This window comes from Nylanderia fulva, unplaced genomic scaffold, assembly GCF_048542155.1.
Source record: "Nylanderia fulva isolate GAGA-0341 unplaced genomic scaffold, ASM4854215v1 Scaffold8, whole genome shotgun sequence".
Lineage (NCBI taxonomy): Eukaryota > Metazoa > Arthropoda > Insecta > Hymenoptera > Formicidae > Nylanderia > Nylanderia fulva.
In genome coordinates this window covers 3,305,407-3,331,637 of record NW_028190916.1, presented here as the reverse complement: position 1 = coordinate 3,331,637, position 26,231 = coordinate 3,305,407, and the positions used below count along the sequence as shown (strand labels likewise).

The 26,231-nt window shown below is 35.6% G+C and overlaps 5 protein-coding genes across 12 annotated transcripts in view; 3 read left to right on the top strand and 2 right to left on the bottom strand.

The window, feature by feature from the left end:
* Nucleotides 1-5,889, top strand: part of sev (receptor protein-tyrosine kinase sevenless) — a 39,788-nt gene extending 33,899 nt beyond the window's left edge. For all 3 annotated transcript variants that reach the window (XM_085489280.1, XM_085489279.1, XM_085489281.1), the window contains 6 exons: nucleotides 215-1,608; nucleotides 1,823-2,233; nucleotides 2,391-2,611; nucleotides 2,710-3,180; nucleotides 3,437-3,800; nucleotides 4,732-5,889. In XM_085489280.1, the coding sequence (XP_085345406.1) occupies nucleotides 215-1,608; nucleotides 1,823-2,233; nucleotides 2,391-2,611; nucleotides 2,710-3,180; nucleotides 3,437-3,800; nucleotides 4,732-5,615 (3,745 nt within the window). In that variant the 3' untranslated portion in view covers nucleotides 5,616-5,889. The remainder of the gene's footprint in view (nucleotides 1-214; nucleotides 1,609-1,822; nucleotides 2,234-2,390; nucleotides 2,612-2,709; nucleotides 3,181-3,436; nucleotides 3,801-4,731) is intronic.
* An 839-nt stretch (nucleotides 5,890-6,728) lies between these two features.
* Nucleotides 6,729-8,440, bottom strand: LOC114936323 (smad nuclear-interacting protein 1). The gene is made up of 3 exons (XM_029309501.2): nucleotides 8,341-8,440; nucleotides 7,261-8,230; nucleotides 6,729-6,980 (listed from the first exon to the last, which is right to left on the bottom strand). The coding sequence occupies exon 2, from the start codon at nucleotides 8,164-8,166 to the stop codon at nucleotides 7,261-7,263; it is 906 nt and encodes a 301-aa protein (XP_029165334.1). The 5' UTR covers nucleotides 8,167-8,230; nucleotides 8,341-8,440; the 3' UTR covers nucleotides 6,729-6,980.
* Nucleotides 8,441-9,408: 968 nt separating this feature from the next.
* Nucleotides 9,409-21,566, bottom strand: LOC114936350 (uncharacterized). 3 transcript variants are annotated; one of them, XM_085489141.1, is made up of 5 exons: nucleotides 21,497-21,566; nucleotides 21,061-21,296; nucleotides 15,230-15,963; nucleotides 10,873-13,985; nucleotides 9,409-10,146 (listed from the first exon to the last, which is right to left on the bottom strand). In XM_085489141.1, exons 3-5 carry the CDS (start codon nucleotides 15,245-15,247, stop codon nucleotides 9,981-9,983), a joined length of 3,297 nt encoding a protein of 1,098 aa, XP_085345267.1. In that variant the 5' UTR covers nucleotides 15,248-15,963; nucleotides 21,061-21,296; nucleotides 21,497-21,566; the 3' UTR covers nucleotides 9,409-9,980. The 3 variants fall into 3 exon arrangements, with proteins under 3 accessions (XP_085345267.1, XP_029165360.2, XP_085345268.1); XM_029309527.2 differs by lacking the exon at nucleotides 21,061-21,296 and having other exon boundaries at nucleotides 21,341-21,556; XM_085489142.1 differs by lacking the exons at nucleotides 21,061-21,296; nucleotides 21,497-21,566 and adding an exon at nucleotides 18,528-19,299.
* LOC114945563 (methyltransferase-like protein 25B) lies at nucleotides 18,638-23,938 on the top strand. The gene is made up of 9 exons (XM_085489285.1): nucleotides 18,638-18,712; nucleotides 21,045-21,197; nucleotides 21,427-21,536; nucleotides 21,900-22,146; nucleotides 22,229-22,377; nucleotides 22,497-22,799; nucleotides 22,891-23,044; nucleotides 23,107-23,216; nucleotides 23,309-23,938. Exons 1-9 carry the CDS (start codon nucleotides 18,638-18,640, stop codon nucleotides 23,601-23,603), a joined length of 1,596 nt encoding a protein of 531 aa, XP_085345411.1. The 3' UTR covers nucleotides 23,604-23,938.
* A 225-nt stretch (nucleotides 23,939-24,163) lies between these two features.
* The window catches only part of sm (heterogeneous nuclear ribonucleoprotein L), a 178,752-nt gene continuing 176,684 nt past the window's right edge, over nucleotides 24,164-26,231 (top strand). Inside the window, exon 1 of one of the 4 annotated variants that reach the window (XM_085489232.1) lies at nucleotides 24,164-24,550. In XM_085489232.1, the coding sequence (XP_085345358.1) occupies nucleotides 24,488-24,550 (63 nt within the window). In that variant the 5' untranslated portion in view covers nucleotides 24,164-24,487. Of the gene's footprint in view, nucleotides 24,551-25,050; nucleotides 25,181-26,231 lie in introns of those variants that run through there. The other 3 variants (XM_085489230.1, XM_085489231.1, XM_085489229.1) reach the window with 3 other exon arrangements.

The window sequence follows — 26,231 nt, the reverse complement described above, 5'->3', positions numbered from 1 at the left end:
AAATATTAATTTTATTTTTATCTCTTTTAATTACTTATATATTACTTTATTTTTAATTATTTAATAAAAATATTAAGTTTTTCCGTGTACCTATTAATATCATAAATTGTGCAAAAAGAAATGCGCAAATGATAAAAAAATATAAATTCACAAAATTTTATTTTGTTTAAATATTATTTTAAAATAATTAATATATATATATTTTTTTTTCTAGATCTTTGTACTGGATGGAAGCGATGAATAACCAAGGTGTAATAATGCGATCGGACTTCAATAGTAACGTGGAACACTTTTTCAAGAATGATACAAAATGTACTTGCCCATCTAATAAACTATCGGTTATGCCTATAATGACGATTGATAAAACCAATATCCAGAAACCAGTGTTATATTGGGTATCGATGGAGGGGCATTTAAACGTAGCTGACATTCACGGCTGCATGTGCAAGATGATATTACGTGCAGGTTTCAAAACAGGGACTCTTACGTCTCTCACGGTTGAAAAAGTGAACATTTACTGGTTCAACGTAACAGAAAATCGAATCTATTCTATGAGAAAGGAGGATTCTTTCCTCATGAACAAAGAAAGTATATCGGAGCTAAAGAGCCTCTACCTGCCTAACGTACGTCGCATCACAGCCTTTGGCAAATCCTTGCAAGTCTATCCCTCGACGAATTGTCTGATACCTGATCGCAAAAAGAATTACACCGTCCAGAAACTAGAGGCAACGGACACCAGTATCATTGTTAATCTCCCAGAAATAAGCTCCGAAATCGGTTGCGGGAAGTATAGTCTACCTAGAACACTGTACATTATCCACGGGTATTGTCTGAAAGAATGCAAAGGTTTCAAGCTGCAAACGTACGAGAGACATTACAAGATTGAGAATCTAAAGCCGTTTACGGAGTACAAGCTGCAGTTGACGCTGAGCAATTTTTACATCGAGCAATTTAAACTGCTTCCCCTATCAACCCCTAATGTGACGCTGACGACTAATTCGGGCAAACCCTACGCACCGGAGAACTTTTCAGTTCTGCCGCTAACGCCAAACGTGGCGGAGGTTCATTGGCTGCCGCCCAAAATATTAAATTGTGCGGCTGTGCACTATGAGGTGCACTGGAACTTACTTACCAGGAACGGGATTCGACAGAAAGGCGAACTTCTGATCAAAGAGCCTGAGCGCAAGAAGGATGGCAGATTTTTCAAGATGCTGAAATTACTCCCTGGCGAAGAATATCTGATATGTGTACGCGTATATCCCATCAACTTCAACAATTTATATAACGAGACTTGCGTGGAAACTATCCGCATGTATACGGAACCAAACAATTTAATTATGAGCGGAGTCAACGTAAATAGTATGAACATTTCTTGGATCTGGAGTATCGATCTGAGTATGTATTGTACGCTGCAAATCAAGGATGTTGCGGAGGCCGTGTGGCAAAACGTAGGTAGCCGTATTGCCTTGCGTCGGGGTAATATATCGTCTCATATAAAAAATTTACAACCGCGTACGTTATATGTTTTTCGCCTGGCACTGAGATATCCCGCGTACGAAGATGACTTTATATGGCCGCCTGATAATAGATTTACGTTTCAAACGCTAGGTAAGTAAATCAAGATGAAGACACAAAATTAAGTGTTTAACATATTTATTATAGATATAAAAATATTTTCTCTAGATTCATTATGCAAAGATTAAAGAGAAAACTACAGTAATAAGTTTTGAAATAGAAATATATATATATTTCTATTTTAAATTGCATATTAAAATAAAATAAAATAAAACAAATATATTATTTCTATTATTGTTTAATATAGGTGATATCCCGAGCGCTCCTGGAAAACCTACGGTAACAAAACTTCGAAATTCTGTGTATCAATTAAATTGGGAACCTGCACAAGCTCAAGGTTCACAGATAACTTTGTATGAATTGGAAGGCCTAATTATCGACGATAAATACGAACAAGATAACGACAAGAATCAAAAGTGGAATCTATATTATAATGGAACGGACAATTACTGGATAATTACTGGAGATTTAGATCAAAAATATCGATTTCGAGTACGAGCTAAAAATGCTTATGGTTTTGGCATTTGGAATGAGTCGATCGTCGAACTAACAGACGTGATGAATATAGCAACACAACAGTATTTACCGTTCATGTTAGGCCTCATTGTGATCATCGTTGTTATCATAATGTTGACTTTCTTCTGCTATTTTTTTTGCCGTAAGTATATTTAGTAGCTCGAGTTTTTAATTGTGAGCTCATTCAGATATCATACGTAGAATTCTTGAAAAAGAAATAGCGTTGATAAAAAATAATTTATATATGTAAGGTTGTATTTTGACAATATGATATTAGAGTTTATCGTAACGTTATTCAGTTTATCGACAACGCAAAGAAGATAAAAAGGCAGTTTTACCTCCGATAGTATCCGACGTCGAGTTAGCGACTCTTCGCGAAATACCTCGCGGGAACTTCGTTCAATCCAACGCATTATACGTTTCTACGTTGCAAAATGATCCGGATGATTCTGCATTGCCTAAAATCAAACACGAGCAAATCACATTCACAAAATTTCTAGGCAGCGGTGCATTTGGAAAGGTAAAATTTAATTTTCTTTTAACACAGTTCTCCACAATGTATCTCTGCTAAAATATATAAAATTTGCATTTTGAATTATAATTCCAAATATTTTGCAGGTATTTCAGGGAGATGCCAAGGATTTAGAAGGACCAGGCATAACGCCCATTGCCATAAAGATGCTGAGAAAGGATGCTTCTTCGCAAGAGAAGACGGAATTTGTACAAGAGGCCAGACTTATGAGCCATTTTCGACATAAACATGTGTTAAGACTGTTAGGCGTTTGTTTGGATACCGATCCTCCCTTACTCGTATTGGAATTAATGGAAGCGGGTGATCTGCTGAGTTATTTGAGGGAGAGTCGGTCCTTGCAATCCACAGATTCGCACGCTCTGCGTCTGCAAGATTTACTCGCCATGTGCGAAGACGTTGCACGGGGATGCCGTTATCTGGAGGAGTTGCATTTCGTGCACAGAGATCTCGCATGTCGAAATTGTTTGGTGTCGGCGAGGGATCGCGAGAATCGTGTCGTGAAAATCGGCGATTTCGGATTAGCTAGAGATATTTACAAGAATGATTATTATCGCAAGGTAAATATACTATTTTTGGAAAACAATTAGAAAAATTACAAACTATTCATCTATATTTTTACATAAAAAAAATATTATATATCTTTATGCCAGATAAAATACAAAAAAAGAATAACTATTTTTATTGCCTTTATATAAATCAAGAGATGTAATATATGTAAGCTTAAATGATTTTAGCAAATGGTGCATTCTTGTTTAAAAAATTAAGAGCAATTTAGGCAAAAAAAGAAATTAATTAGCGCAAATTATGTTTTAGGAAGGAGAAGGTCTATTACCGGTTCGCTGGATGGCACCGGAATCCTTGGTGGACGGAATATTTACTTCGCAGAGTGACGTTTGGGCATTCGGCGTGTTAATATGGGAGATTACGTCATTGGGTCAGCAACCATATCCTGCCAGGAATAATCTCGAAGTTTTACATTTCGTGCGTGCAGGCGGCAGACTACAAAAACCTCTCAATTGTCCACCGACGTTGCATCAATTAATGATGCGTTGCTGGAGTGCAGCGGATGCTAGACCAAGCTTCAAAATTTGTCTAGAAAATATCGTCGGTTTGAGAAGCAACATAGAAGATGCAGCATTGAGCCCGGTGCATACTGGACATTATTTGACTCGCAGAGGTAAATTAACATTAATTCTTTTTTTACTCACATCACTGCATGGAGCAATTAATTTTTGCAACTCGATCGAATGTTGACTGAAAATACACAAGTTTTTGTTTTACTCGCATCTGCAAATCTGCATTACATTAATATTTAATGCGTTCATTAATCATTTATTTTGCTATTATAAAGTGACTACATATACTGATTATTTATATACAATGTAATAGTTGGGTATGTTTCTTTAAAATATAGATATGAGAAATATATTACAAACATGGAACAAGGCACAGAATATCTTACAATGCATACAATAGTTTACAAATTATAAATGGATAGACTACGAGAAAATATTATTTACAAATTAAATATCAAATGCAAGCTGATAATATAAAACTTATTTTTAAACTAATTTTAATTATATATCATATCTTATTGAAAAAAATATAAGCATGTTTTTTTTTCTCATACATTCATTTAATTTGATATTATCAAATCATGTAACGAAATATTATCACATACTTCTTTCCTTAAATTCTTAAATATACTGGAATATTATCGTTTGCTTAAATACATATTTATCATTGCATGGCTCGTGCTTGCAGGCGTGTCTAACATGGCTTACTTTGCTGACGAGAATCAATATCATAATAATTCAGGTGGGTTTTAATAAACATCATCTGCCTATATCATTCGACGCTGAAAAGAAATATTTTTCATTTTTTATTCATTATTGCAAGCTCATATTTCTCCTATCATTATAATTAATTCGAATGCGTATTATAATTTATAATACATTATATATATAATAAATATAACAATATACATATGTAACATACAAAATTAGATCAAGATACTACAGAATTATTTTGTTTTATTATAAAGAAACATATTTTAAGAGAATAATATTTTCTAACACTTTATAAATTGTAATTGATATTTTGTATAGGAAATTCCTGGAAATCCAGCAGCTCTGAAGGAAGCCGGGATATGCAACCATTTCTCCAAACCTCGAATTATGCCATGCTCAACCCGCAATCAGGTGAAGTTCCAAAGTACCTAGAATTATTAGCGGATAACGAGGATGTCGTTTTAAAAGAAAATCCTACGAGTGGTTACGAAGTACCTCGTTCAAGTCACATCTCGGACCAGAATTTAACAAATATCAGTAAGATTAATTGCACGAATCAAGATCGTAAATGCAGTTTGCCTACCGAGACCACACAGGAACATAAAGAACATTCCACGACAGAGCGAAAGCAATCTGATGGAAAATTATGCGAAAAGAGATCGTCGATCACTAGTCTGAATTTGTCAGATCAAAGGGGCACGTTAATTTCGGGCATGCCAGAAAAATACAACACGTTGGACAGCTCGAAATCGATAAACTCAATTGCAAAGACGACACCGAAGAGGGATTCCTTCTCTTCCTTGAACGGACCAAAATACAGGACTGAGTCGAACGATGAACGAAGGGATTCGGAAACCAGCATCGAAGGTAGAAGTTCTAGCTCGCACAGCTTGGCACCTTCCACGCGTCCTAGCTCGTCCTTGATCAATTCGCAGTCGGTTATCCCGTGTCTGAAGAACGTCCTGGCGAACGTCGCGGGAAACAGGGAAGTGCCTTCGAACGAGGGTGCGGTGACAAAGTGTGCGTTACCGAAAATCCAAAAAACTCATTCGAACTTGCAAAACGGCAGGCCAAATATACCGCTCATGATAAATAGCACATTGTTGAATCTACTGCGAGATTCGTCCGTAGTCGAGGAGAGCAACATTGTTAATACCTATACAAATATAAATACGGACGCTGTCAGAGTGAACGGATCGTGAATCCTTGATCGTAGCGGCTGGAAAAATAAGATTCCTATGAATTATATTTAAAATTTACGAGTGATATGTGTAATATTCGATAATTAAATAACCTGACAATGAGTCACGCTCGATTAGATCTGTAGGACTTTGCATAACTATAATTATTACACGACAATAAATTTCTAGATCATTATTTCTAGTTACTATTTTTGTAGTGCTTTTTTATAATTCTAAATGATGACATGAAATTATTTTTATCATAGATCTATTCTACTATAAAGATTTACACAGATATATTTGTTGTGTTAATTAAAAAAAAGATAGTTATATATATAGTAAGATTTTGCTCAAAAATTTTTTTCTTTTTTTTCTACAACATGGTGCCTTAAATATATATATCAAACTATTTGAGAAAATTTAAAAACTCCTTATATATTAATATTATTAAAATCCAAATATCTTATATGTGAAAATGAAGAGTTGCGAAGTGAAGAGCAAAGTTAAATAGCTTTAAACTGCCATTTTAATGTACATACATAAACTTTTATATACTCAAAACTTATGCAACAAATTATGGCAGATCGTTTTATGACGTATAGATATTGCGCGATAATAATAATCGCGAAATTGTTATTTAAATATAAGAATATGTTGATAGGAAACGATAAATGTGAAGTATAGTTTAAGTTTATAATCGCTACATTTTTAATAACATATTTATTTAATAATTTACGAAATTCCTCATTATTCATTGTACAAATTTCACGTTTGATGATAATTAACAAATACTATAGAAAGCGAAAATTTGTTAAGTTTTTTACATAGTTTTAATAATATAAAAGTGTATATTATAATCTTATTCCGAAAAGATAGGGGTTTTTGAATGTATAAAATCTTGTGAAATTTACATTAATGGACTGATTATTCTTAAAGTTTCTAATTTCAAGTTGCTTTATAAATATAGTCAATCAGTAATAGAATTAATAATTGTAAATAATACATAAATATATATATATATATATATAAATGTTTTAACTAATTTAAGAGAACCTGCAAAAAAGAAATACTTTTTATCTTTAAATTCCTTTAAAATATTTATAAAATAATACAAAAGGGAAATAAATTATTAAATTTTGGATTTTCAATATATTTTTCAGGAACTTTTGAGAGTTGGTATCTTACATCTTCAATATATATAACATTCAATATGCATAGGGTCTCCAGGGGTCCAGAAGCTCGAGGTTTTGTATCTACACACGTACTGGGACTTTTTTCCTTTCATTGATTCTTGTCCTCTTGATTCTTCAGATAAATCAATTTGATTTATGTCATCAGTCTTCATACATATTCATTAATGGATATTTCTCTCTGTCAGAATTAATCCTGAAAATTGAAAAACAGATGTATTTTAATTAATTTAAATGATACGAATGTTTTCAGTGTAAGAGATCAATATAAGAAAAGCAAAATTATTGCTAATATAAAATCTAATTCTCATTATATTTTATAAGAAAAATCAAGCATTTTATCACTATTTTTTTTCTTTTTTCCCAAAGTATTATATAATATTAAATAGTTTCAGATTTTAATGTTGCCTAATTGAATTTATAATATTATGCACTCTATATTACAAATACAATAAGTATAATATAAAATTATTTACCTAAGTTGCATTTGTAAGAGGTACATCATCATCTAATAAGTCATCCTTACTATGTTCATGTAACAGAACATATTCTCTGGTACTGAAGCCAAATCGTACTACATCTTTTTCTAACAATTCATGATATCTTCTTGGTTCTAACTTTACATTATTTACAAATGTCCCATTTGCTGACTCTAAGTCAATAATATATGGTCGTATTCTTCTACCTTCGATTCCTCCCTCTTTTTGATAGGGAACTAAACGATATTGCAGAGCAGCATGTTGTTTGGAACACGAGGGATGATCTAAAGGTATGTCGGCTACTTTACGATCTCTACCCATAAGATATGCTGACTGACGATGAATATATAACGTAGGCAATGCTTTCTCGCCTTTGAAGGGATACAGTCTCCATCTGCGTTTGGGTTTCTTAGCATCTTGCGGCTCAGAATACTTTATAACTACTCCATTGACAGTATTCATGTCCTCTGTTAATTTTCCCGACACTTCAAAGTTGGGTTTCTCTTTCTCAACCTTTACATTCGCTTTACCCCATTCGACAGAAGATTCTCTTTTAATTTTCACATCATCCGAGCTTCTCTTCTGCTTATGCTGATCATTGCGTCTTCTTCCAGTGTCATCTCTTCTGTCTCTACTTCTGCTCCTTTCATTGCGTTCCCTGTGTCTGGAATGACTATTCTCTCTTTTCGGTGGCGATCTCTCATATTTCTTCTTCCCATTCTGCTTCTCGTCGTCTCTTCTGGGATGATCGCGTCTGCTACCTCTGTGATCTCTGTCTCTGCTCCTGTCTCTTTGGGATCTACCTCTGTGAGAATCGTTGCTCCTCTCATGTCTATCTTCTTTATCATTTTTAGACGTATCTCTTCGCTCGGCACCGTTGCTGTGACTTCGCCAGTTTGACATATTTTTCAATTTATTTAGGAGAATAAACAAATCGGAAAATAATTGTCAATGTCGACAATATAACCTGATTTAACCACAAATCCGTTCAATTAGATTGATTAAAGCAAAATCGTGGCAAATCACTATGTTACATATGCAGAAAGATTTTATAACGATATCAATTGTTGTACGCACGTTTTTGTTGCTGTATATTATTGACAAAAATTATCTACAACGATCCTGTATTCTTGTATAGTGTACGCTTATACGTTAGAGAAAGCTTCTGCAAATACGCAGACTCGGGACGCAAAATACCGACTGTAGATTATGTAGAAATTTTCTTTATTATTAACCTAAACTGTTCGAGATCGTTATCCTTGGTACATTTTAAGCGATTATCAATGACAATACCTCAATGAATACGTCATAAATGAATGAAAGCATATGTCGTACATGAATGAAAGTAGACGTATATGAATGATGTTTCATTAATTGCAATTTATATCGAAATATATAGCTCCATAGTTAAAATAATGTCACTTTGACGTTATACCTGAGTATTATTGTTTTAAAATATATATAAGCTATTGTTTTGAACAACAATGTAATATATTTAAGGTTAATAATGGAAGTAATTATTTGCTATCAAACGTACTGACTGCCATATATAGACACGAGTTGTCATAAAAGAAATAAACTGGTCTGAGATAGGTCGCTCTTATATGTAAATACAATATAAAACAAATTCTGTTTTTTTTTTCATGCTCTTAGCAAAGTGTGCATATAATATAATATCACTTTTAACAGTCATATACGATAGTAAGTTATATGTATAGCTTTACATAAAAGAGCCTCTATATATGTATTTTGAAATATAATACACATAATTGTAAGAATTAATTATTAAATATAATATATTATTAAATATATTAATATTATTATATTTTATAAGTATACTTTCTCTGTCTTAAATAATTTTTAACATTATATATTATAAGATTAAATATTTTAATGCTGTATATATAATACATACATGAAAACATATAACATATAAAAAGAGCAAAATTTCTTTTCAATGAATTATATGTATATGCGCTTTTAAATATATATAAAATAAGTAAAATTTTAAATATTCCAATATATAAATCCATGATGAATGCATTGCATCTTTACAGAAAATGCATATTAAGTATATTTTGACAATAGATATACTGTAATATTAGCATACGCACACATGAGCTACGAGAAATATACATATACATGTGCAAACATCAAGAGACTGCATTTTATTTTGTATAAAAAAGTACAAAATTATTCTTATGTACATAATAATACATATTTAATATATCTACAAGATACTTATAAGTTTGAAATACATATATAATTATACTCTCGATATACTCTCCCTCTTATTCTGAAAAGAAGCTGCCTCTTTTTTTATTCTAACTGCAATAAAAATGCATTATGTGACAATTTGAGGAAAATATATCCGCCTCTTTTATAAATCAGCATTTACTATTTATTAATTACGATACGGTCGTATAATAGATCTAAAAAATCCATTTTTTTAAATCTATCCATTATTGCAAAATGAGAACAAATATACAAAAAAATTAAATTTGATTTAATTTAAGCCACTTGAAATATATTCGATTAATTATGTTATATCTGAAAAAAATGTAAGAGACAATTCGTTTAAATTAAAATAAAGTTTAAAATGTAATAACACTGTAGGATATAATAAATTATGAAACTTTCAGAAAATAGCTGCGTATAGCGACCACAAATTATGTTTTAAACATTGAACTGAAAAGGAGAGCTTTTTTAAAATAAAATTAGTATGTCGAGAAGGGATTTTCGATAGAGTCAGTACCGTCAGAATTGCTTTCGGCGGCGTCCACAAATGCTGTTGAAAGGTCACCGGCCAGTTTGCTGACGGATCCAGAGGTCACATCATACATGAAGATTTCCTTGTCACCCTGATCACCGCCGTCTCTCGGCCTGAAAAATCGCGACGAGTGAAAGCGCGTAGCGCTAGCAAATTCCTTGACTTTCAAGTAGATTCGCGAGATAGACCATGTAAATAATAATATACGACGAGAGAATCACATACATGTTAAAAACCTAGTGAAGCAAATGACTAGTCAACTAGTTGATAATAGATACATAAGTATGTATAATATAAAAATGAAAGGACAAAATTACGAAGGAAATCGTGAATTCTTAATACCAAATTACAAGACAAATACATTTAATAACTGTAATTAGAAATAGATTATGAATTAATAAAATAAGAACAAATAACAAGTTCCAATATTTATAGATAAGAAAATATTTAATTATATGCACATACTAAAGAAATAAAGAAAATTTTAATTAATCAATAAAATGGTCTTCTTAAACCTGAATGTATATATAAGTTCAGTTTCATTATATTAGAAAAATATAGATATTATATAATATTATTTAAAAAATATATATAATATACATAATATATATATAATAAATTATATATAATAACAAAAAATATATATATATTATTCTATCCAATATAAAATAATGCAAAAAATCAGACAATTTTTCTTCTTTAAAAAGAACCATTAGAAAAATGAATATTAATAATTACTTATTATCTACACCGCAATAAAAATCTCGCAACGAGCCTCAGTCGACGTTAATAAAAAACGAATTATACAACAATCTACGCTCGTTGAGATCGATACTCACATGGTGACCAGAAGCACAACGGACTGTCTCTGCGGCTCGGTGCGGCTCTCCTGCTCGAGCCACTTCTTGTAGTTCTCCGCGGTGGGTTTCTTCACGAGTTGCTTGAGGGTGTCGCCGGCGAGAAATCTGACCGGCTGCACGTCGCCACCGGCCTTTCTGCCGCGCCGCTGCGAATCCGTGATAATCTCCTTCTCCTCGCCGCCGAGAAAGTCGTAGTCGACAGGTGCCAGCACCACGACGCTCGAGATCCTACGGCCGTTGAGCTCCGGCACGTCCGGTATCGGGAAGGACGCACCGCTCACTTTAAGCGGCAAGTAACGATTGTATTGAACGGGGTCTCCGTGCGCTCTCACGGTCACCGGCTCGAGCCGGGTCGCGTCGTCCCGTATGTGCGCCTCCGCCACGGCCTGGCCTTGCTCCGTATTCGGATCAAAGCGTACTACTTTCATCTCGACGCCGCCGGGTCGCAAGGTAGCCTGCTCGAACTTAGTCGAACCGCCATTGCTGGAAATGGTGACGACGGTGGATGACGTCTTCTTCGACGGCGGCTGCGCTGTCTTCGTCACCGGTTTCTTGGCGATCGCCGGCACAGGTTCGCTGCCGGCAGCGATAGCCGCACCGCCTCCGGCGCCGTAGAAATTCGCCAGCGCTTCCGGCGGCAGTTTCTCGATTGGTATGTCGCCGATCTTGTCGTAATCGAGAATCTGAATGTCGGCGTTGCCCAAAATGCCGGAGCTCAGCAGCTGCTCCCTGATATCGTCCGGTACTTCGTCCGGCAGGTTGGCGATGTTCTCCTGGATCTTGGCCGCCTTGTTCGGCGAGAGCGTAGTTGGCGCCTCGGTAGTCGTGGTGGTAGTTGTAGTCGTTGTCGTGGACGTCGTTGTCGGCAGGAACGTTCTGGCAGTCGACAGCGAGTTGAAGTCTTCGGAAGGGCTAACTGGCGTCGCGTAGATCTTCTGCGTGGGATTGTTCTGCACCGGTCGACCCCATATGGAATGCTGTTGAGAGGAGGCGATCTGCGGTCGTTGCTGCGTCGTCGGACGATTCTGCGAGAAGAAGCTCTGTTGATTGTTTTGATAGGTCTGGTGTTTCGCGTTTAATTGTTGATGTTGCTGCTGAAGAGTATCGGCGGAGATGTAACGACTCGGTGATACATTCGCGGAGACTTGTTGGGATTCGTGAAGAATATCGAGCGGTTGCGCTGATTGTGAGATATACTGGCTCTGAGAAATTTCAGGAAACGCGGTTGGTTGCACTACCGAGGGATTTGGTGGGAACGGACCGGGATGTAGCGGATTCTCTCTGATTGCGTAATGCTGCTCCAGTTTCGGAATAGCTTTGAAGATTTCGCCTGCCGGTCGTTGCGGTTGTTGAAGCTGCGGCTGATTGTATTTAAGCTGCGCGCGATATCGTTGTTGTTCTTGAAGAAGCTTCTGCTCCTGTTCCTGCTTCCGCCTACGTTGCTCCTGCAAACGTTGCAGCTCTTGAAATTGCTGCTGTTCTTGTAAACGTTGTTGTTCCTGCAATCGCTGCTGTTCTTGAAGTCTTTGATGCTCCTGTTGTCTCTGATGTTCTTGCTGCCTCTGTTGCTCCAACAATCTCTGCTGTTCGATTTGTCTTTGCTGTTCCAGGAATCGTTGGTGTTCTTGATGTCGCTGCTGTTCGTGTTGCCGTTGATGTTCCCGTTGTTTTAACACATCTTGCTGTCGTCGTTGCTCGTGATACCGCTGCTTCTCCAGTTCTTGCTGTTTGAACGGAGGTAGCGATTGTGGTGGAGGCTCAACGTTGAAGCTGTTTGGTCTGGGCAACGGCTGTTGCGGCGACTCCGAGTTAAAGCCTCCAGGTCTAATGGATAGCGACTGTGGGGGTGGTTCGGCAAAGTTATTCTGTGGTAACGGTAGCGGTTGATTTTGCAAGTGTACATTTTGATGCGACACTGATAAACTTGGCGGGAATCCAGGTTGTTGTGGATGATTGATGTTAACACGATGCGGCGGTGGGCCGAAACTGTTGAATTGTGCGCGTTGTTGCACTTCTGGTAAACCCTGAATCGTTATGGGATGTCGCTGGGATGATCTCGATGGCGATGGCGACGGATTTCTCAAGGGTTGCTGAGGCGGAAATGTCTGATGATGCGATGGCGGTGGTGGCGGCGGTGGTGGTGGCGGCTGTTGCTGATGTTGCTGCTGTTGCAAGAACGTTGGCGTTTGCTGTTGTTGCAAGAACGTCGGCGGCTGCTGCTGCTGCTGCAAAAACGTTGGCGGCTGCTGCAGCGCTTGCTGCTGAGGTGGAAATGAGTTAACGATACGTTGTTGCGGAAATGCGGGTAGTACTCGCGGAGGCTGCAATGGTGGCTGCAGCGGCTGGTACGGACCGTGCTGTCTCTTCGGCGATCCTGGAGATACTGTCGGTTTGCTGGTATGTTGTTGCGCACTGTTCCCCGGCGTCTCCAAGTCGCTGCGCTTATTGTGGCTATTGGGTGGTACTTGCTCGGTGCCGAAGGTCACACGAATGCCACTACCGCCAGAGTGATATACTTCGCTGTCGGGTCGAATAATAGCGCGCAGAGTCGTCGACGGTTCCGGAAGCGGCGCCAACGTCGCCGTCTGTGTCGGTTCTTCCGTATATGGTACGTGATTATCCGGTTTAATCTCCTCGTGTTCCTCCACCGGCGTCAACGCGGGAATCGGCGGGTCGTAGACGACGCGAGTCTTGTCACCGTAACCTTTTTTCTTCTCGTACTTGACGTAGAACACCTGAATAGGTTCCTTAGTGGGCCGTGGTTGAGGTGGAAGCGGTGGTGGTACCGGAGTCGGCAGAGATTCGTTAGATTCCTTAATAATGATCTCAATAATCGGCTCAGGTTCCGTTGGATAGTAACTTAGCGGACTCTCTTTGTACAGATCGTCACTCTTCGGGCTAGCTAAAGGATTATACAGAGGATCCCTTTGAGAGTACTGCACTATCGGTTCCATCTGCACGGCATATGGCGGCAAACGGCCGCCCTTTCGCAAGTGGAAGGCGAGTTGTTGACGCTTGTCGCGATTCTTTGACGACGAGTTCTCCTCCTTGGCGAAAGCCACGGCGACGAGGAGCGTCGCCGCCAAAAATACCTGGAAAAGAAAAAAAAATTCGACGCATCGACAACAATTTTTTTATTTCATAAACCGCTTTAGCCATATATTGATATTTATAAAACTAATATTTATTGTAAAGTTTAAAATTTTTAATATGAGAAATAAATTTTTTTTAGCGCTTTGACAGAGTATTAATTAATCTTTTTAATTCGAACTGAGAGAAGTAGCACATGAGACTACGCCGTTTGACATAGTCCTATGCTAATGGATTGATGATGTCACCATTTTAAATCGATTAACACAACAAGCAAAAATGTAAAAAAGGGGGACTTTACGCGCTCTGATAACCGAGTAACCCGTTTAATAACCAGAAAACGCATCCAAGACCTTAACAGGCCTTGAATCGATTGGTATGCTAGCGAGAATCGAGGAACAGTTAACCTGATAAGCAATTCCCAGTTGGGATCGCGCTCTCGATATGGTGAGACCGACTTGCAACATATCGGACGTTTCTCGTTTCTCTGAAATCGTTCGGTTCCCAAACTTTTATTACCGAGAAATTGCAGATTTCCGGGTGTCTCATTAACGCAATTATTGACAAGATTAAATGACATATTTTCATTATTTTAATATTATTTTTCATAATAATGTAATAAACTAATTCAAAAATATAATTAAATCCAATCAATTTTTTATCATTCTTTTCCACAATTTAATAAATACATATAAATCACCATGTAAGAGAATGTGCTTCAATGTGCTCGATTAATTTTTCGAAGTCAGCCGAAAAGTGGGTGAAAGAGAAAGAAAGAGAGAATCAAAGTTCAAGACTGTATGGCGTCGCGTTTCACCTCGAGAATTCGGTGCCTCTCTCGACGCTGGTTAGCATATTCGAATAAGGCCCCGAGCATCTCTCTTGGCGCGAGATACGAGATGCGCGCGCATTTTCAAAGTCGCATTCGAAACTGCAGAGCCCAGCTGCGAAGAAAAAGCGGTATATGAAACCGATTTGAAACCGATGATGAAACACGTTTGCGATTATAAACGGTCAATTATCCGAGCAGAGATTATCGGTCGTTTCGTTGCCGGTCGCGTTCGCCGAGTTTTATTAATGCACTTTCCCCGTTTCACGAGCGCCGATACGCTCGCTGATTGCAAATGATAGAATCGAGAGGGTTTCGCGCGACACGCGCTTATTACAATGAAAGTACGAGCGGTCTTCGTCCTAAGAGGGTTCATCCCTCGCTCGCAAATACGCTCTCCGTTAATTTAATAATTACCAGCTTTGCGGACCACATCCTGTATAGTCGTTCCTCGTCGCTCTTCCTCGTTTGGTCTTCGCCGAAAGGGTCACGCACTTCTCTCACCGGCCGATTTTCGCGTTAAAGACGGCTGACTCGCGGCATGACACCGCTCGGGACGATCGTGCGTTGTCTTGCTGAACGATATCGAGCGAAGCCTCGCATGGGAACTGAGGACAGATCAAGCCCAGGGGCCTGTTTCTCCCTACCCGGTGCCACCACCACCTTGGGGCCACCGCTCCTCAAGAAGCTCCTCTCTAATATCGAAGACGTTGGAGCAGCACCTTTCTCCGGGGCCCCCCTCGATGTGCACACGTTTCATTGGTATTTGTTGTATCCGTGGTGCATGTAGACACGTACATAAGCGAGAACGATGGAAAGAAAGAGTAAGAGATGAAAGGAGACGGAGAGAGGCAGATGCAGGCAGTATAGAGCGTATCTTCTTCAGAACGACGACTTTCTTCAAATCCGTCCAATCGAGGATGGTGGGGACGATTATACTAAACGCCATTACGCTCTTCCGCGACCTCCAAGGCCCATCGAAATCGAAACCTGCCTTTCTTTCTTCTCTCGGTGCGGTCTATTCGGTGAAAGAGCTAGGTCTCTTTATGCCGTCAATCCGAGCGAATACTTTCCCTATGGGATAACTTGCGCTAAGCTGCGATTTCCTTGAGACAGGTGATCGTTTCCGATCGGTTCAATGATTCTTGCACCTGCAAGCAAAAATACACATCGATACGATTATTGATAAGTCGCAAGACGATTAAGTGTTACAGTTCTTATTCTTGTGCTCAGTCTCTGTGATGGACACCATTAAATCTCGTCTGTAATTATATTATCATTAGCATTCTAGCCTTTGACTTTCCCTTGTGGATCTCTCGAATAATAGGTGTATTCACATTCATGATTTTAAATAGTGCAAGTCAGTTGCATATTACAACTAAATTCTCTAAAAGCGAAAGCAATTTTGATTAATTTTGCGAGATGTAAAAGTGGACAGATATTATTACAGCGGACAGAAATGATTCTTCATTCTTGTAGAATGTTTTTTACGAGTGATATTTCATCTTTTCTTTACGCGTGTGTATACTTTCAAAACTTATTTTTTATATAAACATATAATTATGTACCATTATGTACCATTATATATACATTTAGAATTATATATTACCTTGTATAATATAATTGTATATTTATATAAAAAATAAGTTTTGAACATTTATATACGTTTAAATAAAATATAGAATATCGTCGTCGTAGAAAATATTCTATAAGAAAAAAATGATAATTTCTATCCTTGCACTTCTTTTCTGCAAAATAACTGCTTTCGCTTTTAGAAATTTTATATGCACAACGCACATTTTTACATTATTTAAAAGCATGAAGGTATAATATAAATATTAAAAATAAGTTTTGAAAGATATCATTATTTATAATTTTTCTAAAGATTTCAAATAATGATTGGAATGATAATTAAAATGATTCTATCTATCGAGGCTTCTTGTACCTAAAGATTTCATATAGCGCAAGAGATTATTAGAATCCTGTTACGTCAACGTATGACAGATCTGACCTATAAATTACATGAAGCATTTTTCCAGGTATGATACGAAGGCGATCTGAGGTAATCCTCTTAGTCGCAAGAAATAATAGAAAATTGTATATAATCATGTTCGTCATTACGAAAGGCGCAGATCTAATGGAGCAATTGAACGAGATGACCCGCGGGAGAGCCTTCTTTCGATTGCAAAAGTGCTCTGCAAAAGTTCTCGCGTTCGCACTTGTGCAACCGCCTTCGTTCTAGATGAACCGATCACATCAAAACAGGTATAATTTTCTATCATCTTCCTGAACCTCTCCAAGAGATAGCCTTCGATCACTCGAAGGGGAAATTAATCGGGACGAAGCCTCGCATTACAAAGAGAGCATATCATGTAATTTCGAAAGTTGCGGAAGAATCTATTCACGTTATCAGAAGTTAGGTCATTTAATATCGGCATTCATTAATTTTTTTGGCAACAGAGACGGTAATCCGATCCTGGCGGTGACGAGGAAGCTCTCCGGTCTCTGGACATCTAGACGTCATCGGTGTCGAGATTGGACGTCGCGCGTCCTACTTGCTAACTTTCACTTATATACGTTGGCGTAAGAGGGTCCGAATAACAGCCGGCAGACTCGAAGATGATAAATACAGGATCCGCTGTTCGTCCGTCTGAGACAATCAGCAATTCGCGGCCTAAAACGATATTTTACGTTGATTTATCGTCATTTCGCTGAGAAACGATATCGTATACTCTCTTCTCTCCGAACCGAATGTAATCTCGCACGCAATAAAAACGATTTATCACTTTTCCGCGGCGCCGTAAGAGTCAAGCGGCAAGGTCCTAATTATTCGCAAGCTGTTTTCTCTATGGTATTTTAAGGAAATCCGTTCTCGAAACGTGATAAATATATATTGCCATAAAACTGTCCAATTTTTTTGTTGTAAAATTAATGTATTATGTAATTTTCGATATACATTTACACACAGAGAGAATTTTCTCATTGAAATTATCCTGAAAATCATGGTAATCGTGGGACAATATGATACTAGAAGAATTTTATAAGAATTTCTCTGATTAATATATTTACCACAATAAAAATATTAATATCTACCACAGTAAGATATAAAATATGTTCGATTAATTTTACTATGTACATGTATATTTAATTATTATATTTTTTATTCTGACAAATATATTAATCAAAGAAACTCATAAAATTCTTTCAATATCATAATGTCTCACGATTATCAGGGTAAATTCTAAGAGAAAATTCTCTCCGTGCGTTATTATATTTATATAATTTAATTGCTCAAAATTATATAAATTTCTATTAACTAAAAACTTATTTAAATTAAAAAACAAGAGCTAATAGGTATATATTTTTATTTGAAAGAAAAATGTGGCTATATGATATTCTTATTTCATTTGTCTTACATACATATCGAAATCGCGTTTACTTCATCTATAGATTCATTCTGGCAAGATATTACCGAAGACAGTACCATTATACAACAAGAACTAAACATTTGCCTAGTGACAAAATGACTTTTCCTGAAAGGATACTTTCTAACTGGTTTCTACAATAAGACCATCGCGATTATCTTTATCCAATTAAATAAAATGTTAGATTGAGATTAGCTCTATTGCAGGAATTTAACAATTTGTCGTCTAATATTTATATCTTACGTGTCGCACGCATATCTTATATTATGCTACGCAATTATTATACTTGCCATCGAGTCGCGTATTCACGCACGAAGAGCGTGGAAATTTCCTCGGGACGACTCTTGTCACGTCATCTTTTTCTCTTTTCGCGATTGCAAGACCGATCTATGTAACAGCGATGGCAAAAGATTACGCGAATTTGATTTGCCTAGTTCCCATGAAACTACAGATGATACGATCCTTCTACGAGAATGTAGTCGCTAACTTATACATATAGTTCTTTGAGAGCAGTACCTTCATGTGAGCAATAACGTAACTGTTGAAGAGTGAAAGTACCGTAAAGTGGGACGCTGCGGGAATAACGTTAGCTCTTATAATTAATAAACAAAGCCTGCAAACGATTCTCATCGTCATTCTGCATTCAATGTGATATTTTTTATGAGACCTTGCTATCCGATGCTCGGTTAATGATCGAGACCTTTTCCTCACGTTCGCATTTTCATAAGAATGTCGCAAGTACGGTTCTTATATAAAATAAAAAATAATAGTCAAATTTTGTAAATTTACAAAATGTCAATCATGCTACAGAATTTGTATTAAAAATTAATAAAGAGAAACAACATTTTAGGATAACATTATCAATTTTTAATTTTCTACTCCTTTTCTCATTTTAAATAGAAAATATTGCTTGTTGCTTGCAATTAAAAAATATCAAATTGTTTTGTTGCATAGCTTTTTTAAAAAGTTTACTTCATTCATCGTTATTTACTCTTACCAATTTAGTATTTTTATTATAAATATCAATTATCTCTTATATTTAAAATTTATTTTATTCATGGAATTGATATATACATTTTTATTTATAATAAAAATGCCATGGTTAAAATTTATTTATTACTATATATAATTTTTGATCTATTTATTGTGATTTGAAATTTTATTAGAAAATCACATTATTTATCATAGATAGTATAGAATATTTAGTATTAAATTATACTTTGAATATCATTTTTGTAACTGTATATGAATATGAATGCTTATTGTCGGAATTATTTGTTTTTCAGTTTATTTACACAAAAATACTTTCGTTTCTATTTTTAATTCTAGTGACATACAAACATGTCATTTCAGAAATCCTATCTAATCTATACAGTGATTTAAATCATTATGGAAAATTCTCGCTCATCTTTTCCAACGTGAGAAAATTATTTCATAATCTACAAGGGTGTTGCACGCTATGAATGCGCAAGTTTGAACTAATTAAGAAATGGTGCCGAACCGAAACTGACACGCGATGTAATACTCGTAAGATTTTTGTCTCTAAAAATAATTTTATGAAACAATAAACATATCATTTTTTAAATTGAGTTTGAAATGAAGAAAAGTTTTAACATAGACATTCTAGATATTCATGACTATCGAGTAGATATAAGCGGAAAGTACATAACTACGTTATATAATTACGCATTATGAGACGAAAAATAGCTTTAATTGACGTTATGCTCGGTGCACTTTCTATTTTAGCGCATGCACTTTGCGCTGCAATGTCGGTGCAGCCTTGTCGGAAAATCGTTTCTATTATCTTTTTCTAAATTGATTAAAAATAATATATCGCAATTTTCTAAACATCTCACTCTCGATATCACAATTAATTTAAATAAATCATAAAAAGCACGATGAATAATAAGCATAAACTTTCTCTTCGATTAAATCACTCATGCTAGCAGTGAAGTGTTTCTATTAGTGAGGAGTCCTTAGCTGCAGCTTTTATTTAAATTATGAACGATACTGTTCGTTATTTTTACAAGATTAAAATAAATTGCAAAACAATACACACACAAATTAGAATATGTTTACTAATATGTAAACTATTATTATTATATGTATAAACAAACTAAAAATTATATATAAAATTCATACGCAGAGAGAATTTTCTTTTAAAATTTTTCCTGAAAATCATGGTAATCGTGAGACAACATGGTATTGGAAGAATTTTTATGCATTTCTCTGATTAAAAATATTTATCATAATAAAAAAATATTAATATCTACCACATTATAAGATGTGAAATATGTTTGATAATTTTACTATGTAGTAAAATTTACTATGTACATATTAATATTTTTTATTTTGTGGTGAATATTTTTAATCAGAGAAAAAACTTATAAAATTCTTCCAATATCATATTACCTCAAGATTTTTCATATATATTGTATCATGATTTTCAGGAAATTAACTTCTAAGAGAAAATTCTCTCTGTGTATACATATATACATAAATTATTTTCTCTTTATTTGCAATAAATTCATGTAGCCAGTTTTATGATAGATAACGTGACTTTCTAATAAAATTTCAAATATAAAAATAGATCAAAAAATTATATATTATATAATATATCAAAATATTATAGGTTTTAATCATCATAAACAAATTTATTACGAATCCATGAATAAAATAAATTTATGTAAAAAATAGATAGAGAGATAAGTTTTATGTGAAATAGAAAAGATTAGATAGACAAATAACGCGAAATATATATAAATTTGAAAAAAAAATAGATTAAAGTTACGGGTCAGAACAATTAGCTCTATACATATATACCGTCCATTTCGACACAACAATGGCTGGCCCCAGTAGTTACGTGCACATGTGCAGTCTGCTCGAAAGTTCGCGTAACGATCCAACAAATCTTCAATGTACTAGATATATACAGCTGGTTATTGGACTCGTATGTTGTGGTACGTAATTCAGTAAAAATCAGCTTCGACGTTTATCCCGTATTTTGATTTTCCGAACGATATATCTCCCCTTTGATCTTAACCGCATGAATGTATTGTCTGTAAACATATGATATATATATATATACGATATATATACGTACATTTTTTTATGTGCACATCTCTCCTCTATCATTTCAATATATCTTTGAGAAAGGAATGATTAACGGGAAAATATCTCGTCTCGTAGGATTTCTTCCAGGAACAATTGTGGGAAAGGCTGCCGAATAGTTGGAAGAACGTTCTGCAAGACGTGTCACCTGAAGAGTTCGGGAGATGGTTAGCTAATGACATCTCGTGGTGAGTGTGCGTTTCACTTCGGTCGATAATGCACGTCTATATAGATGGGAGTGCTTAATAAAATTAGATGCTTTACACCTCTGCGATAAAATGTTCGTCAAATATGCCGATTGATTATTGGAGAATTCCTAGAGTCTCGATAGGGACTCCAGGAATTCTCTATTCGATAGCCAATCGATGTCATATAAACATATCAGCTGACTGTCAATGATTATATTTTTATACGTATATCACATGGATTAGTCATATTATTAAAGCAGACGTTTTGATGCAATTTTCAGAATTCTTTTTTACATATGGATTTATATTTGTTTTGTTCTGCTTGTATGTAATTCAATAATGTAATTTATGTTTTACAATTAGCAAACGCGTATGGCCGCTGTCATTGCTTGCGCTTCGGCAGACAACGAAAGATTTGCAATTAAACAGAGATTATCGAGATGACGAAAGTATTTTACGATGCGACAGAGCAAAAGAATTCGAATGCAATTCGAAGAATTTTATCGTGGAAAATAAGAATGACATACACGTCGCTTTGAAGAAACATAATAATCTCTTTCTAAAACATGTTAAGATAAAAAAACGACATGAGATACAACAGATAGCACAGGTTCAATTATTTTTAAAATAATAATTTATACTAGACATAAATTACTTATGTATTATTATTCTTTATAATATTTACTTTATAGATATGTGCAGATTGCGCACAAAAATCCAATGCAAGATGTATTGTGGATATTGGAGCAGGAATGGGTCACTTAGCTCGGTCATTAGCATTCAAACATAACTTATGTGTAATATGCATTGAACAAGATGCAGAATTGTCACAGCAAGCCAGGTAATTCAATATTATTTTTTCAATAGCTTCTTCACAATTATTTTTAACAATTTTTGCATGCTAACTTTACAAAATATTATTTCTTTATTATTAATTTAATACTTTTATTTTATTGACAGAAAATGGGATCAAGAATTATTAATCTCCTTATCTAAACATTTGCCTAACTTGTCAGTGAATTTTCCACAACATGTGTCAATCAAACTGGAAAGTACTAATTCTGATCAATCTGAGACAATTAAAGATATACAAAAAATATTTTCCAAGGATTTTAATCTAAATGAAAAAAAATCAGAATTTGGCATTGTGGGATTACATCCGTGTGGAGATCTTGCAGCTACATTATTGAAGCTTTACACATCTCAACATGAGACAAGATTCATTTGCATCGTTGGATGCTGTTATATGAAATTAACATTGGAGTATGTCTTTGAGATACCACAGAATATATATATATATATATATCATAGTTTTGATATTACAGTTATTAAATAAGAATAAAAAAATATTTAGATATCCAATGGATGTATCAAATGGGTATCCACTAAGTAAATATCTGTTATCATTTTCAAACTACAAGTTGTCGTATACAGGATTAGAAGTAGCATGTCACGCTATCGAAAGTTACTGTGATAAACTGAAAACTGGGAATTACAAAGATTTAATAGTTAAGTATCAGATATATTCTAAAATGTCATTGAGCTGTTATTAAAATATGCAATGTTTTAGGTGCACGCTTATAGAGCTGTCTTGGAAACTATTTTAATGAAACAAGACAAACAATTATGTCACACTCAAGTGAGGAATGTAAAGGTGACAAATTCTATGACATTTAAACAGTTGAGTAAAAGAGAATTTAATGTATTATTGTATTGTAATTGAACATATATATATGTTATTACGACAATTAAATATGCTTGTATTATTACAGATATTGCATGGCTGCAACTGCAAATTTCGAAGTGCATCATCAAATTGAAGATTTAGATTTTCAGGATTCACAAATAATGTTTTATCTAAGTCAATGGAAGCATATTGTAATATTCGGCGCATTACGAACGATGTTGGCGCCATTAGTGGAAACTATTGTATTATTGGACAGATTTCTATATTTATCAGAAAATCAATTATCTCCCGTATTGAAACCTATCTTTGATGCAAGATTGTCTCCTAGAAACTTTTTATTGTACTCAATGAAAAATATCGAACAATCACTTTATATCTGAATCTTATTGCTTCAAAAAATTAATTGTAAAATTAAACATTTATTTCATGTTTTTTTTTGAAAATTAAATATTGATTTCACAATTTTATATAAAATAAATTCTGTCCTAAAGTTCTATCTTTTCTACAATTCAATTCAGAAATAAGAATGCTTTTAATACACTTTTCGTACAAATTCGATCAAAATTAATATAATTGCGTATGATTTCTTGTAATATCTGTGCGTAACAATCGCGTGCACACCTTTGACAGAAGAGTTCTTTCTACAAATCAACCTGCCAGATTTGATGCTGTATTTTCGCGCCTGAATATACAAATCTCGATACACTTCCATTAATTCCATATTCAGTAAATAAACAGATTAGGAACCTTAGCCTCGAGAAATGCAATCGTATGACGCGCGGCGCGCCAAATTTCCTTCATAGAAATCGATGATACTGGCGCGCGGCCAATGGGAGCGCGCGCGGACGACAGCGCGAGCCAATCAGAACGCGCGACGCGAAACTCGCGAGACGCTGGTTCGCGGAGCCACCAGTAGGGCGCGCAGCGGTCGGCCGGCCGTCAGTTCGCACGAAGCGTTGACGTTCATCCGGCGAGATCTAGGCACAGTTTCCCTTAAGCCGCTCTCGCGCGTTTGTCTGTTCTCGTCGCGTCGTGCATCCTCTACCGATTATTATTTTTCTCCTCCTCTCCCCTCCCCCGTTCGCGCGCACGAGATCGTCGGCACGGTTGTGCAAGGAACTGCGAGCGGTATACACACTATATACCCTCGTGTCGTCGTCATCATAGTCATCGTCGCAACCGTAGTTTCTCGTTCGTCGTCGTCGTTGTTGTCGCAACGTCGAGTGCTCTAATTCAAACGCGTCTGCCCGGTACTCAACGCAGGATGGCATTCAACGGAGACGGTCCGCACTCGAAAAGACAGCGACTCGAGGAATCCGGACATAGGGTGAGTGCCCGCCAATTATTATTATTATTATTATTATCATCGTTCTCGTCGTCTTCGAGCGTCTCGTCGCTGGGTGCCCTATGCCCTCGCGAGCGCGTCCGTTCGTGGACGGACGCGAGGGAAGCCGCGTCGCCATTTATCGTGGTGTAATGATCATGGTCGAGAGAGAGAGAGAGAGAGGGAGAGAGAGAGAACGCGGCGCGTGTCTGAGCGATTTCCGCGAGCGACGCGCGGGGCGCCATTTATCCGCGATTCCGATGCACACGTATGCATATGCACGCCCGCCCGGCGATCTGCGCTCGCTCCCGATAACAATGGGGCCGCCGTGGATTCGCGACAGTCGAGCAGCGAACCGACGCGATTGACATGTCGATTTGTCCGTCTGTCTTTCTCGGTCCGTCTGATTCGCCGCGCCGCGCCGGTCGTCTCATCGTTATTTCGCAAATGTCAAAAACATTTTCCGTCTCTCTCTCTCTCTCTCTCTCTCTCTCTCACTGTAAAAAATATCTCGTATGAATTAATTCGTGGAAAATGTGTGTCAATTATTTCCGAACATTTATTGTGCAATTTTTTTTAATCGGCTGTCATCGTATGGTGAAAGAGAGTTACACTTCTTTCTCGATAAATTTTGTACGTATCTTTGTATAGCTTTATGCTTTTACATTCTTAAACTTATGCAAAAATTTTGTAATCATGCTGCAAATGATAAAAAATAACTAGATTAATATTATATATTATACTCATATTTCGTAAATGAGGAATTTAACATTCTTGTCGATCATTTTAAATAAAAGCAAAAAAATTTTTAAATGCTTATAATAAATGCTGTCTGGTATTGCGAATATTGCAGTTTTATGAAAAAAGGCATTACAATATATAAAACAATCTCGTTTTAATTTTGACAAAAAGCTAAAAGATATTAAAAATTGCTTTCAGAAAATAAAAAGCAACTTTTACACGCTAACGTTGTTAATCGATAATCTCTATCCAATTTTTATCTTATCTAAAAGATATATGCAAGGCGCCCCAGATTTACTGTCTATGAATTCTTTTACAAACTTAAAATCAAGTTTTACATAAGTTTTCAGCATTAGTAATTTTTAAATAAATAAATGAAAATAAAAAATATTGAAATAAAAATGCACTTTTTGTAGTTATGCTTTAGATGTATAAACGAATAACAAGATTTTATTATATATAGTATAATTTGCATTAATTATTATCAAAAGTTTTATTATGAAAATTTTATTTAATATTGTGAACATTTTTTAATGATAAATATTAAACAATTGTAAGAAAAATAACTAATTTTTTTGTTAATGGACTTTGAATAGAAAAAAAATGTGTAGAGTTTATGTATATGAATAAAGTGACCTTATGTAATATAATTTAAAATGATAATTACATTCTTTTATAATAAATGGCGTATATATAATTTTAATTTAAATTTGTTTATTACATACGGGACGAGAGAATTGTGTGCATATTCAAGATCAGTTTAATTTTCACAGACTGTATCGGAAAGTTATTAATTATGTTCATATTTGTTAAATCACGACAATTTCACTCATATTTTATTCGTTTAAATATCACGTAAAATATTTATTTGCGTCTTGTTTATTCTTTTAAGTTGTACAAATAATGGAATGGACACGAAACATGTTTATTCGAACGCCTTTGT

Excerpts from the sequence above, each read along its gene's own strand:
- LOC114936323 (XM_029309501.2), bottom strand. The coding sequence starts at position 8,166 with ATGTCAAACTGGCGAAGTCACAGCAACGGTGCCGAGCGAAGAGATACG.
- LOC114936350 (XM_085489141.1), bottom strand. Across the intron at positions 10,147-10,872 it reads GTTGTGCTTCTGGTCACCAT|GCCGAGAGACGGCGGTGATC; the intron begins GTGAGTATCGAT and ends GCGATTTTTCAG.
- LOC114945563 (XM_085489285.1), top strand. The coding sequence starts at position 18,638 with ATGGCAAAAGATTACGCGAATTTGATTTGCCTAGTTCCCATGAAACTA. Across the intron at positions 21,198-21,426 it reads TATTGGACTCGTATGTTGTG|GATTTCTTCCAGGAACAATT; the intron begins GTACGTAATTCA and ends CTCGTCTCGTAG. Across the intron at positions 22,800-22,890 it reads TATATGAAATTAACATTGGA|ATATCCAATGGATGTATCAA; the intron begins GTATGTCTTTGA and ends AAAAATATTTAG.